Source organism: Otolemur garnettii, unplaced genomic scaffold, assembly GCF_000181295.1.
Source record: "Otolemur garnettii isolate 467f Iridium unplaced genomic scaffold, OtoGar3 scaffold00002, whole genome shotgun sequence".
NCBI classification, from domain to species: domain Eukaryota; kingdom Metazoa; phylum Chordata; class Mammalia; order Primates; family Galagidae; genus Otolemur; species Otolemur garnettii.
This window is the reverse complement of record NW_003852397.1, coordinates 33,658,316-33,672,712: the sequence shown is the minus strand read 5'-3', so window position 1 is coordinate 33,672,712 and position 14,397 is coordinate 33,658,316. Positions and strand designations below refer to the sequence as shown.

The following is a 14,397-nucleotide window of genomic DNA, read 5'->3' as shown; positions in this document are numbered from 1 at the left end:
ACATAAAGAAATATGGTCCTACTCAAAGTTTTAGACAATTAATTAGCCTCACAATAAGACAGATCATTTTGTGATTATGCTGTTTGAATGGTCACCTCAACTAAACTGGAAAAGAAAGAAATGCTAATTTTTAAAACTGTTCTCTTCAAAATTCTAAAATCTTGTTTTCTAACAGTAATCATAACCAAGGGTGCCACCTACTGGTAAATAAAGGATATTTTAAAAAATTCTGTTCAAAGTACATTCCAAAGCTTTATGCTAGTCCTTCAAATAGGTATTAAAACAAATTACTCATGTCCAAGGTTTCACATATTCACTGTAAGTATTTAAGCAACCACAGCAGATCGATAAATATTAAGTAACTCCTAACACCCTATAAGGAAGAATATTCCATCAATGTCTGTATCCTCACAGGCTTTGTCTTGCCAAAAACATTAGCTTTATTTCTGAAACACAGAAAACTATTATAAATGCTAAACAAAACTGAAATCTATTAAATAATAAAACTTCCTAGTAAACACTGCAAGTACAAGATTAAATTTCAGACTTAAGATTAATTACACTTGGGCTGAGTATGGCAGCTCACACCTGTAATCCTACCACCTTGTTTGAGAGAGCAAGGCTGGAGGATCCCTTGAGCTCAGCCTGAGCGAGAGTGAGATCTTATCTCTACTAAAAAGTAGAAAAATTACCAGGCATTATGATTAGGTGCCTATAATCCCATCTACTTGGGAGGCTGAGGCAGGAGGATCATTTGAACCCAAGAATTTGAATTTGCTAAGAGCTAGGCTGACACCACAGTACATAGGCTATGTACACAGTACATAGGCTGGGCAACAGAGTGAGACACTGTCTTAAAAATCAAAATGGTTAATTACTCTTGTTTTGGTCCAAGAGGTATGCTCAGTTTATTTAACAATCATAGGGGTGCCACACACAATTTTAGCCCTTGAAGATACAATAAAGAACCAGATGCAAGACCTTTGCTATCATGAATCTTTTATTATAGCTCAAGAGACTGATGGTAAACAGATAATTAACGATATAATTAAAGGTTATGAATATGACAAAGAGCGATGGGGTGGGAGGGTGGGAGAGGGGAAATCAGGAAAGGCCTCTCTCAAGTGACGACATCTTCACTGAGACCTGAATGCAGAGAAAGAGGCAGCCAAGTAGATAGTAAGGGCAGAGCATTCCCACAGAGGATTAGCCAGAACAAAGGCCCCAACAAGGAACAAGCCTGGCTGTTAGACTGGACGGCAGGGAGCTGAGTGAGAGCAAAATGAGATGAAATCCAGCAGGCCACGGTAAGGGTATGAACTTTACCCCAAGGGCAATGGGAAGCAACTGAAAGGTTTGAATAAATCATGACCTAATTTATATTTTTAAAGGATTACTCAGGTTGCTGGGTGAAGAATTTTGGATCACAGAAGAGTAGAAGCAGCCAGTCTAGTTAGAATGCTCTGGTCTAAGATTATAGTACAATAACAGCTATAGAGATGACAGCCATAGATGAACAAGGAGCGTATCTTGAAAGCAGAGCCCCACAACTTGCTGATAGTTTAGATAGGATGTGAGAGGGCAGTGAGAGAGAAAAACCAAGAATGCCTCCTTGAGCACAAATGCACGGAAATAAAGTAAATTCAAAGATCATGGCATATGTAATTCATTAATTCATTTATTTGTAGAGATGGGGTCACAATATGTTACCCAGGCTGGGCATAAGTGATCTTCCTGCCTCAGCCTCCTGAATAGCTGGGAATACAGGTATGCTCCATCTGGCAGCATCTGTCAATATTCTAGACATCACTGAGGAAGCAAAGGGGCTCCTAGCATTTAATAAGGGAAGCTTAGTAGTAAACAGGTGGTGGTGCAGAGAAATCAGTGCAACTGAGCCTAGGTGTGACTCCTTCCTGCTTTTGATCTTAAGGAAGTTACCTCTTACCATTTTAACATACTCACAGCATCTGACTGAATGCTAAAAGGTACAAATAATGTCTGAGGAAATACCTGAAGCAAGAATGTTACCCAAAATCAATCCTAATACATAAACATCTTCTCTTCCTTGCCAAATAACCTAGAGGCAGAGGTTTGATAAAGCCAATAACTCCCCCAGCCTGATACACAATGGCACTTATCAGTTTCCATTATCAATTATGACCCAGTTCTATCAGACTTTATGCTAGAACTTCTGAACACTGTTATTTCCTGGATAAGCAATGTTAACGTTTATGATAAAAAATAAACTTCGGATTTCAAAGGACTGTACCAACTAGTAAATATATTTTTGTCACACTCTCAGGGTCCAAAAGTATGTCATTACCCATTTCTGCTACCTTTCAGGAACAAACATGACTACCTTTAGTAGACACTATAATGTTTTATTTAAAAGTATTGGGTAGAATGAAAAAAAATACTACATTAAATGTTTGGTTATGGTTTTATTTTCTTCGACACAGCACAAGCTCCAGCAGAGCAGAACCAGTAGAGCAGCTACTTCCAGCTAGACAAGCGGGATAGCCAACAGATGGCAGAATGAAAGCTTAAGGGAACCCCATCCCCCACCCCAAATCTAATGCCAATGGAATCAGTACTGCTTATTGAAAGATCTCAGTAGTCTGCAGAGCTACTGTGCTGTTTGTTTAATCTAGCTCTGTGTGAAGTACCATTCCCATCACAAACATCATAGGTTCTACAGTTAGACAGACCTGAGTTTTCACCATAGCTCACTGCCACTTACCAGCCTTGCCTTAGGCAAGTTCCTTAGTCCCTAAACTCCACTTTTCCCAGCATTAAAGACAGGATTTAGGCCTAGGTATGGTGGCTTATGCCTATAAACACTTTGGGAGATCAAGGCAATAGGATCACTTGACGTCAGGAATTTGTGATGACCCTAAGTAATATAGCAAGACCCCAACTCTAACAACAACAAAAAATTGGCAGGGGCCAAGCACTGTGGCTCACACCTGTAATCTTAGCCCTCTAGGCCAAAGCAGGGAGTTTGAGCACAGGAGTTTGAGACCAGCCTGATCCTGTCTCCACCAAAATTAGAAAAATTAGCTGAGCCTGGTGGCACATGCCTATAGTCCTAAATACTTAGGAGGCTGAGGCAGGAGGATCACTTGAGCCCAGGAGTTTGAGGTTACAGGGACAAGTTTGAGACAAAATGAGATCCTGTCTCAAAAAAAAAAAAGAAAAAAATTAAAAAGAATGGGGTTTAATGATATTTATACCTCAGTGGGCTGTTTTAATGACATATGCTTCTAAAGGATTCAGCAGGGTGGCTGGCACATGGTGTGAACTATTATTAAGAGGTTCATTAATTTTTTTTCCATTTTAAGTAGTGTATTTTCAAGTTGGAGGATTACAAAGAAAAACTACCCAACTATCCTTGTAACTTTTAGCACTAGTAATTTCAGATTGTAAGATTCCCCAGCAAATTGTTTTTGATAGATCCAAATTGCTTTCTAAAAGATCTACCAATTTATACTTCCATGAGCCAAATGTGACTGCACCCATTTCTGTACATAAAAAAGACTCATGTTAAATTTGTAGGTACTTACACTCAGAAGCACTGAAGAACTAAAGCCAGTTCCCAACCTCAAAATGATCACTGGGACTACACAACAGACACTGGAGAATCTGCCTTTTCCTCCTTTCTCCAAGAGAAGTATTTGTATCTACAAATGTACAGGGAGCAGTCACTTCACTGTGTGGGCTTGCTGTGATTTCTCCTTTGTTCAGATAGTCATCACAGTTAATCTTCACCAACTTTAACAAATGTTTCCTAATGCTGGGTAGATCTCCAATTATGAAAAATGAAGTGTTTTTGAGGCCTTTGAAATAATCTTCTATAAATTCCTTTAATGCAACTTCTGTGTTTTCTCCCCCAAACTTCTGCCATTAGGTGTTCATACTTTTTTTTTAAATTCTTTATTTCAGATCAATATGAGGATACAAACTATTAGGTTATATAATTTACACATGACAGGTAAAAATCAGAATTGTAGCTGTGTCCTCCACCCAGAGAAGGTGCCATATATTCACGCACTGTACCCACTGGATGGGAAGCTACTGAACTTCCTTCCCCCCTCTTGAGTTTGAGATTTTTTTTCTCACATGATTGTTCATCTCCTAGTTTCAAATTGGTATTGAGTAATGTGATGCTTGTTTTTCCAATCTTGCAATACTTTACTTAGGAGAACATTCTCCAAATCCATTCAGGTTGTTATAAAGGTTGCTATAAAGATGCAAAATTTCCATCTTTTTAATGGGCTCAAGGTAGTGTTCCATGGTGTAAGTTTTCAAGCTTTAAAAAAGGGCTAAACTAGGTGGAGCTTCATTTCAGTGAACACAAGAACTTGTAACTTCACACAAACAATTGCGCGTGTGTACATAAGCACAGGGATGTATTCTGTTTATATATTATGTAAATGTGAACTAAATGTCATATGTAATTGCTGAACCAAGTAAAACTCATACTTTCCATGCAAAAATAGAATGTTAAATCTAAAAGGGATATTATAATAATCTCTAGTACAGGCGTCCTCAAATTACAGCCCGCGGGCTGTCCGGTCCGCCAGGTTCTTTTGCCGCCGCTGCCTGTCTTGCTTAGCAGCCGACTAGTCCAGGGGCCCGCAGTCCGGCCCTCCAACAGTCTGAGGGACAGTGAACTGGCCCCCTGTTTAAAAAGTTTGAGGACCCTTGTTCTAGTACAACGCTTTCTTACTTAGAAGAGGAAGGACCACAGAATGTAAATACCCAGCCAAAGCTAATTAGTAACTAGGATTTCGATCAAAGATCTTTTTCAACAGTGCTTTTCTTCTCCCACTACAATGCATTCTTTCTCTACCAGGACAGGAATATGCCTAGTAAAAAAGCAATATGGATGCAATCTGGTTTTACCAAGACAAATCATTTTTATTTGCATTTCAAGACTTCACACAGATAACCCTGCCCAGTAAGACTGTTACTATTAAAAAGAAGCAGCTGAGGTTTATACATGTTAAGTAATTTGGGGCTCTGAAAAAAGACAAGCTCTTCAATGATTTTCCTGGTGTGTTTTCTTAGTTAAGATGTTCAACTCTTTGTATCTCAGTTTGAAGAATAAAATGGAATAACGTCTAAGCCCTCAGAGTTGATGGGAGAATTATACTTAGCGCAATATCTGGCGCATAACAAATCTCCAACTTAAAAAGGTAATGTAATCACTGTTACTACAAATCATTGCAGTTAATAATGTTACATGCCTTCCAGGGCTTAGCCCTTTCGGCAACACAATTTAAGGTATCTGAAGATGTCTGGAAGGAGGAAAAGATGGGCATGTACCTGCAACCAGGAACAATAACAAGCTGAGGGTCACCCTGAACTCAAGGTCACTCCGTGAAGCGAAATTCCACAGGAACTGTTCGTCCGTCACCGGGTCAGGAGGTCGATGAGGCTAAACTGCTCCGGCCGCCTCCTGACACCGAGCAAAGCGGCGCCCCACCTTTCCCCAGCACCAGGTGGATGCTACCTAACGCCTGCTACAACTTTCGGCGGATTGCTTAAGGGTTCTCTAAGACCCCAGCCTACAGGCAGGGCCTTCTCAGCAGCTACAGGTAGGCAGCCCGCAAACGCAGACCAAGTTCCACCGCCCGCGCACTGGAGCCTCCGCGTTCCCGACATGACGTAACAGCAGCGCGAGCGAGCCCCGCATTCTATTGGACGCTGCTGTCCAATGGAAGGAGCGCTACGGAGCGCTGCCGAACAGGAAACGCCGTCTTTTCAGTGTCTCCGCCCCTAGCACCGTCATCTCCGTGGTACCGCTGTCGGTCACCCATTTGGCCACCACCGTCGGTATTGCGTCATTGCCTATGCGCCGGAAACGACTGTTCCTGTAGCGGCGTGGGGGAACTACGCAGGGCCCGGCCGGTACCCACCAAGTTAAACCAACTGAGGAAGTGTCGGGCCGTAGGGGCTTCAGCCCTTCGCTGCCTGCCGGTGACCATGGCAGTGTTTCACGACGAGGTGGAGATCGAAGACTTCCAATATGATGAGGACTCGGAGACTTATTTCTACCCCTGTCCGTGTGGGGACAACTTCTCCATCACCAAGGTAACTTCAGCACCCCGCACGGCAACTCACCGTAGCAGGCGCGTTTTCAATTCGCCGGATGTTCCTTGCGTGGTTCGATCGCCCTTGCGGAGCTGAAGCATGCGTGCCCTCTTTCTTGTTTCTGAATCCTACTCCCTGCCAACCACTACCAAATTAATAACTCGAGCTTCTCGTACACATAGTTTGGGCTTTCACTTAGGCCAGGGAGCGAGTGGGGAGCGTCGGCTCCCTGCTGGATATCCCTCCATCTCCGCCCATAGGGTCCCTTCCTAGGCTACTTTGGTAGAGAGGATGTGTTTTTGTTTCCCAGGGGTTTTGAGGCGGCCGAACCTGACCCATCCTTCCTGGGTCTTACCCCTAAGTGACGCTTCTAGGGGGATATGGAGTGCGGCGTTTCTCGCGGAGAGCTCTTTTGGTTCTCTCACCCACTCAAAGGAGGCAAGCCATCAGGAGACTTGGGTGTAGGTTTGGGGGGAAGAAATGGCGAAGGGGACACTATGCTGACCAAACGGTGTTTGATTTCGTTATAGGAAGATTTGGAGAATGGGGAAGACGTGGCGACGTGTCCTAGCTGCTCTCTCATTATAAAAGTGATTTATGACAAAGTAAGAGATGTCTTTTTAAAAGAGGGGAAAAGGGTTGTGAAGCAATAGCAATGACCTGGAGTAGCCTGTCAGTGATCAGTGCAGGAGAATGTTTCATATCAGTGTGCCAGATAAAGTACAAAACCACTGACTGACAACTGTGTAGTAAATTAAAATTGTAAAAGTTCAAATTATTTTAGCTTTGGAGAGGGTAACAAAGGAAACTGCCCTTTTATGAAAATTATTACTTACTAAATATAAGAAAATTAATTATAAAGATTATTTTAACTGACATTCCTGTACTAGTTCTTATTAAAATTGTTCAGAGCTTCTACGCTTATTTCTAAGGGAACAATTGTATACTAGTACCTTTTTTTTTTTTTTTGAGACAGAGTCTCAGTATGCCACCCTCAGTGCAGTGGTGTCACATCTCACAGCAACCTCAAACTCTTGGGCTTCAGCGATTCTCTTGTCTCAGCCTCCCAAGTAGCTGGGATTACAGGCACCTGCCACAACGCCCGGTTATTTTTGTTTTTGTTGTTGCAGTTGTCATTGTTTGGCTGGGTTGGGACACACCAGCCTTGGTGTATGTGGCTGATACCTTCGCTGCAGAGCTACAGGCGCCAAGCCTATAGTAGTACCTCTTGTCTGTATTTATACACAGAACCCTGTGTTATACAGTTTAAGATACCTAGTTGCAATTTTACAATTTTATTTTCACCTTTAGTTGTTGTATTGTCTTTAATGAAAGAATGTTGACAATAGAAAAAGTACATGTGATTACAGCCTACCCCTGCCCAAAGTTTTGGTTGGTACTTTGAATGGAGTCTTAAGTAAGGAGCTTAACACTCTTAAGCATGAACTCCAAAATGGAGAATAGGGAAATTGGGGATGAGACACAGAGCCTCGTGAAAGAAGCAAACTAAAATTTAGAGTATAATTTGGAAATGTAATGATTCATTCTTTTGTTAAAATGTGCTCCAGAGAAAAAAGTGAATAGGGTAAGGTTCTGGTCTGGGAGGAAGTTGCAGTTTTAAATAGGGTGGGTGATCTTGGCAGGCCTTCTTGAGAAAAGGCCTTACTAAGTGAAGATTTGTAGGCAGTGAAGGAGTCAGTCTTACATATGAGAGGGAAGAGACGCTAGCAAAGGGAACATTCAGTGAAGAAGACCTGAGGGAGGAACATGCCTAGTTTTGTCAAGGAACAAAAATGAAGCCATTATGACGAAAGCAAAGTAAATGCAAGTGAGAGTATTCCAAGATGACATTATTGGAGTGGGACACTTTAAGGACTTGGTTTTTTGCTATGAATGGTGTAGGGAACTATTGGTGGATTTTTGAACAGGATCAAACTTAAATTTTAAAAGAAAGATTCTTACTGCTATGTTGTGAGTAGACAGGGAGAAAGCAAAGGTAGAAACAGGAAAACTAGTTAGGAGGCTGTCACACTAATCAAAGCAGGAGATGGGTGGCTGGGACCAGGCTGTAGCAATGAAGGTAAGTGAGAAATGGTTGGATTCTGGATACACTGAATAACAAGGATTTTCTTAGGCTTTGGATATAGGCCATAAGAGGAGTCAAGGATGATTTCAACATTTGTGACCTTAATAACTAGAAGGATGGAGTTATCAACTGAGGGGGAGGTGACTATAGATGTAGGGGTGGAAGTTGGATATACTGAGTTTGAGAGGCCTCCTAGTCATCTAAGTGGAGCTGTTGAGAAGGGAATTTTTTATGCATGTCTGGAGTTCCGCAGAGAGATTGGCAGGCAATGTAAATTTGAGAGTTACCAGTAATAGATAGCATTAGAGCCATGACACTGGGTGAGATCACCATGGCTGTGAATGTAGGTAAGAGATGGACTAAAGAAAGGACCAAGCCTCCAGGAGCTCCAACATTAAAAGGTCGGGAAGGGAAAGAAGTCATCTAAGTTTACTGAAAAGGAGCAACACCTGAGGAAGGAGAAAAATCAACAGTATCATAGCCTGAACACCAGATGAGAAAAAGTGAAGGAATTGATGATCCTTGTCAGAGGACAATGTAGAAGAAAATCAAGAATTAGCCATTGGTTTTAACAATACAGAGTTGGCTCGGTGCCTGTGGCTCAAGTGGCTAAGGCACCAGCCACATACACCTAAGGTGGTGGGTTTGAATCCAGCCTGGGCCCGCCAAACAACAATGATGGCTGCAACCAAAAAACAGCCAGGCGTTGTGGCAGGCGCCTGTGGTCGCAGCTACTTGGGAGGCTGAGGCAGGAGACTCGCTTAAGCCCAGGTGTTGGAGGTTGCTGTGAGCTGTGATGCCATGGCACTCTACCCAGGGGGCAGCTTGCGGCTCTGTCTCAAAAAAAAAAAATAATAATAATACAGAGTTAACTTGTAATGGTGATGAGAGTAGTTTCTATTGCATAGTAGGAACAGAGCTTGATAGGAGAAATCTGATAGGTGGAAAGCTGGTTGGGGAGAATAGAGAAGAATAGGAGGCATCAAGTATAGGCCTTACTTTCAAGGAGTTTGCTGCAAAGGGAGCAGAGACATGGGGCACTGGTGGTGTTAGAGGTTAAGAGAGAATTTCAGCTCCATGAGTGAATGTAGACACTGACAGTTAGATTTAACCAGAGTTGTGGTTTTGCCAAGTGAATAGGCAGGAATAAGAGAAGAGTAGTTACGATAATTGAGCATGGAATTTGAACTAGATAAAGGGAGTCAGGGGCAGTGAAAAGGTGATAGGATGAATACCCAGGAGGTCCAGGGGGACTGGAACATGGGATTCAGATGGGTAGATGATAGCCACAGAGAGGAATAGTAATGCTGTAATCTCATGATATAAGATTCAAAGTTGTGGGTATTAAACAAGGAAGGAGAATAGAGGCAAAAAGGAGCAGCCAACCCCACTTTTAAGGCCTCTGGAGCTAAGGCTCTAGAGCCACCACTAGAAGAGAATATTGGGAAAACAGTGTTCTTAGAGTGGCTTTGTCACAACCTCAACACTATTGACAGTCTGTGCTTAGTAATTGTCGTGTGGGGCTATCCTCTGTACTTTAGGGTGTTTAGCAGGATCCCTGACCTTTACCCATTAGATGCTAGTAGCACACCCTAGTTCTGTCAACCCCAAAATATTTCCAGACATTACCCAGTGTTCCTTGGGGTCAAAGAGACATTTCAAAGAAGAGGTTGAAAATAACGAGGCATTGTGCTGACAATGGGTGGTGAATTCCAAAGAGCACAGGGGAAGAGTTCCAATTGTTGGGCAACAGAGTGACGGGGACAAAATATGGGTTGATCTTTCAGGGATCAGATTTCAGGAGATGACAGGTAACTTGGGAGACAAGAAATTTCTTGTAGTAACTGACCTAAATCAAGATAGATTGTCAAAAGATTGAACTTCATTTACAAACATAGCAGATTATCTGTTTTGGGAAACACATGAAGAACTGTCCCTTTTAGTTGGAGAAAGTAATTATTTTGAAGACAGATATTTAAGTGACTGAATATTGAAGTGGAAGAGTTTTAGTGTGAGTGATAATTAGAACAGAAACTTAAAAGATGTAACATGTCTTTATGTGGTTTTTGAGAAGTGGTTGCTCTGTAGTAAAGATGGAATGTTCATTTATAGATAAGATGCTTTATGTTAAATAATGAATTCAGGACTAAAAACCAGTATACTTTTAGGATTCTAATTCTGATGCTAACATTGTCTTTTTGAACAAGGATGAAGTGATAATAGCAATGGAAAGACTAAATTAACAGCTGGATTATTAACAAAATGAAAGTTTAATATTAGTGCATTCGTGACATGGAAACTCAGTGGTTAATGTTTCTCGCTCTTAGGATCAGTTTGTGTGTGGAGAAACAATCCCAGCCCCTTCAGCCAACACAGAATTAGTTAAATGCTGAAGAAATCCAAATTTGGAACAGTCGGGAATGAACCAAGATGGAAACATCAAATACACGGTTACAGCTTCTTCGCTGCGACCATCATTTGTGGTTTGCTGTTAAGAGTATGGATTCTTCCCATCAGCTGCTCAGTTTATCTTTAAGAAGTGAGTCCACAACATGCCATACTTGGATTTTGTGCTTAGAAATTTGAATTGGAAATGTTCTTAATTACCCATCTGTATTTAAAGGACAATAATTTCAAATCAGTGCTTTCCTTCCTTCAGTTTCATCTTTTTTTTTATCTTGAACCTGATTAATATTTGATCACAATAGCAACTACCTCAGTCATTAGGATTCCTTAATGAAAAGAGAGATTGTATTTTTGACTTAGTTATCAAGATGATTAAAATTAGTTCTTCCTTTGAAATTTGATATCAGCTTTGCTGTTCCAAATTTAAAATTAGTTGTTTTTTCTGTACTGCCCTTCCAGCTCCTGTACCACAGTAGTCTCCTCTGTCTTGCCATTACCAGAATGTTCATGTCTGTTCAGCATGCCTTTTCTGTTACACCTTAGTGCGCAGAGTTTGGTCATGGTATTAAAGAGAGAATACAGTGAGGTCACAGTTTTGCCAGAGCTAAAAGTTAGTGAACAGGAAAGAAGAATTTCAGAGTGAAAGGATCAAAGAATATGGAGTTTCCTTATATTCTGTATCTTCCTTAGCAGGTAAGACAAAAAGCAAAGCAGATGAAGGAAATAAAATTGGTAACAGAAAGAGAGAAGTAAAATTTGCCAACTTAGTAAGTGAATTACTGATTTTGTGTTTGTTTGTTGAGGCTGATGAAACTGCATACCAGATAGGGTTAATGTCAAGTCTTTATGGCATGCTGGTACCAGTGCTTTCAGCATATTACAATATCCTGTTACTACTCGTAAAAGATAAAACATCTACAACAGAGAATGAACTTGAAAATGGGAGTCTTGTTCTGAATTATTACACCTGTGAGGATACATGGCATAGCAAGCCTTTATAATGTGCAGCCAAACCAGAGGTTCATTCCTGCAGAGAAATGTTGCCCTGAAGAAAAGGAAACATAAACATAAGCTATCAGTCTTCCTTTGCTGCAGTGCTAAGAGTAGCAAGAAATTAGAATGAATTACATGGAATTTGAAAATTCTCTTTATATGCAACTTTGCTGTGTATGTATAAAATTTTTTAAATTCCCTGATGTTGTGGCAGGTTGTTTTGGGAATGGCTCCTGCAATTAGGGAGAAAAATAGCTTGCTAGAACGTGAGTATTTTCTTACTGGTTGGTAAAGGTGCAGCACACTCATTGGAGCTTTAAATTGGAACGAGTGGCCTTTTTACCTGCCAGCAGCGTGACTTGTGTAGCTATGAGGCTGAGATGTATTAAGTCACCAAAAACTGAATACAAAAAGTGCAGGGTACATTATATGGCATGTTGTTGATGTGATGAGATATCTTACTGCTATTTGAGTCACTGATACCCCAGAAGTAGTCCACAACTGCTTTGCAAAAGCAAAGTGACTGCTCAGAAGAACAGAGCATGGTACTTGCCGACTATGGGCATAAGCTATAGAGAGAAATGAACTCTCCCATGCTCATGTTGATAGTTTTCTAGATATCCTAACATGTTAGCTTTCTCTGCTGATGAGAAATTTCAAACAAGGACAGACATTCTTGATGTAGGTCTGCTGTGAGCATAAAAGAACAGGGAGAAAACTTAACAAAGTTCAAGCATCCCAGGAGAAAAGAAGCATAAAGTGATTGGTGATAATGCGGTAGCAATGGGAATGATTTTTTTTTTTTTTTTTAAGCAATTGAGTCACTAAGTTTGTGAACTACAAAAGAACACATCAGGATTTAATCCTGGGTTAAGCAGAAAGTAAAACAGAGTCTTTCAGACATGATTGAAGTTCTGTGTGGCATGTATGTCTTATTTATCCTGAGACACTTCTGGGACATCTTTAAAAACTAATTACTAATCCAGATGGCCTTGTATTAGCTTTGTAGTCTTTGGCAAGACCAGTAGATTCTTCATCTCTACAGTTAGGAGACTGGATCAGGGATTTCTCAGCTGTCAGTTCTCTGATTTTAGGCTTGGTAATTTAGGGGAACAGAAATGGCAATTGAAAAATTTATAAACAAACTATCTAAATCATGAATTATAGAGAAAGACACTCCATTCTTCAGTAACTTGGTGTTACCATCCTGAGTGTTCTGAAAATTATGAAGTCAACTATTTAAATAGATTCTGCATAGACTTCAGTATCACGTTGAGACAGGGAACTGGCAGGTACTGCCTTTGAGTGTTACTGCAGCATTACCTAATTGAGTTGGGAAGTCTGAAAGTGTGAAATTGCCCTGATCAAAATAGGTTAGGAGGGGGCAGGGCAAGTTCCAACCAGTTAAAACCAAGATGGTGGAAAAACATCATCCCTCTATGATTATTCCTCCCCTTGTTTAGTCTGTTGCTTAAATAGACAACAGGAACCAGGGGCCAGTTCTTTTCTGCAGGGAAAGCTATCTGCTCTTGTCTGTGGAGTAGACTTTCTGTGTTTCTACCACGGGGCTTGTTCTCTTCTGCAGAGAGAACTGCCTCTGCTCTGTCTGTAGAATAGACGGCCTAATAGTGTCCTAAAGGTGCCATACATATGTACAACATATACATAGAGGGAAAAGGGGAAATTGTAGCTAAATGTACCTTTATGTATAAAATATTCATTATAAAACTTTATAAAATATTTCTCTACATGTTGATATGTAAATAAGAAATACTAAAAATAGAATATAAAATATGAGTTTAATTTTTCCTACTTATGGTGACCTTTGGGACACCCTGTATAGTTTCTAAATAAATCTCACTTTGACTTTATACTGTTGACTCACTTTTGCACAAAGCCAAGGATCCACTGGACTTGAAGTGGGAGTCTTTTTCCTGTGTCACATTCAGAAACATTTTTCTTTGAAAAAGCACCCCAAATTTTTGAAAACTGTACATAATAATTTATTACTAGAATAAATTGTATTATCATGGTAAATAAAATCAGACAATCAAAATCCATGTGTTTTCATGTAATTTTTTTCCTAATGATCAACATTTTGAATTAAAGGATTTTATTGAAATGATATTATTTGAGGTAGAAATGTGTCTTAACCTCTTTGGGGCATTGTAAATGGCTTTCTTGTGTGGGCAGTTGATTTTTTAAATAAGGAAATTTCCACTGTTTCTATCATTTGGGCTTTGGGTTTTTTGTTGTTATTTGAGGGAAAAAATAGCTGAGTCAAGTGGTAGTAAGGCAAAGAAAGTTGGCATTCCTGGATGAGTAATTTAGTTATTGCCAGGAGTAAAGGCTGATACTTTATTTGAGGCTAATGATCAATCCAGGGAGTGGTTTGAGAGCCCAGTTCTGGTCAGGACCCAGCTTGAATCGTAATATCTCACTACAAGTTAGTTTTTATGTCCTGGTTTGTGAAATGTAGACCATAATTGTACCTCTTTCATAGAGTTGCTGGGTGAACTCATCTAGCAAGTGCTTGGGGAGTACCTGTGCTAGGCACTGGGTGAAGATGACGGAGTGTCTGCCTTCTTGGACCGTACATGCAATTGGAAGAGACAGGAAATAAGATTAGACTGTGGTTAGACTCCCCCAAGGAAACAAACCAGGAAATATGAGGGAGTAACTAGATCAGATGACTTTTTTTTTATTTTTTTATTTTTTTATTTTTTATTGAATGGTAACTGTGTACATTGATGCACTTTGGGGGTACAGTGTGGTGTTTTCATACACAATCCAAGACACTTCCATCAAACTGGTTA

General features: G+C 40.5%; 2 protein-coding genes across 6 annotated transcripts in view; one reads left to right on the top strand and one right to left on the bottom strand.

The window, feature by feature from the left end:
• OXNAD1 (oxidoreductase NAD binding domain containing 1) overlaps positions 1-5,643 on the bottom strand; it is a 40,193-nt gene extending 34,550 nt beyond the window's left edge. For all 4 annotated transcript variants that reach the window (XM_003781725.3, XM_023513676.1, XM_023513677.1 and 1 more), the window contains exon 1: positions 5,329-5,643. The gene's annotated coding sequence lies outside the window, so the exon portion shown is untranslated. The remainder of the gene's footprint in view (positions 1-5,328) is intronic.
• A 251-nt stretch (positions 5,644-5,894) lies between these two features.
• Positions 5,895-13,277, top strand: DPH3 (diphthamide biosynthesis 3). Of its 2 annotated transcripts, XM_003781723.3 has the most exons (3): positions 5,895-6,096; positions 6,627-6,701; positions 10,510-13,277. In XM_003781723.3, exons 1-3 carry the CDS (start codon positions 5,989-5,991, stop codon positions 10,573-10,575), a joined length of 249 nt encoding a protein of 82 aa, XP_003781771.1. In that variant the 5' UTR covers positions 5,895-5,988; the 3' UTR covers positions 10,576-13,277. The 2 variants fall into 2 exon arrangements, with proteins under 2 accessions (XP_003781771.1, XP_012660943.1); XM_012805489.2 differs by lacking the exon at positions 6,627-6,701.
• The last annotated feature ends 1,120 nt before the right edge of the window (positions 13,278-14,397 follow it).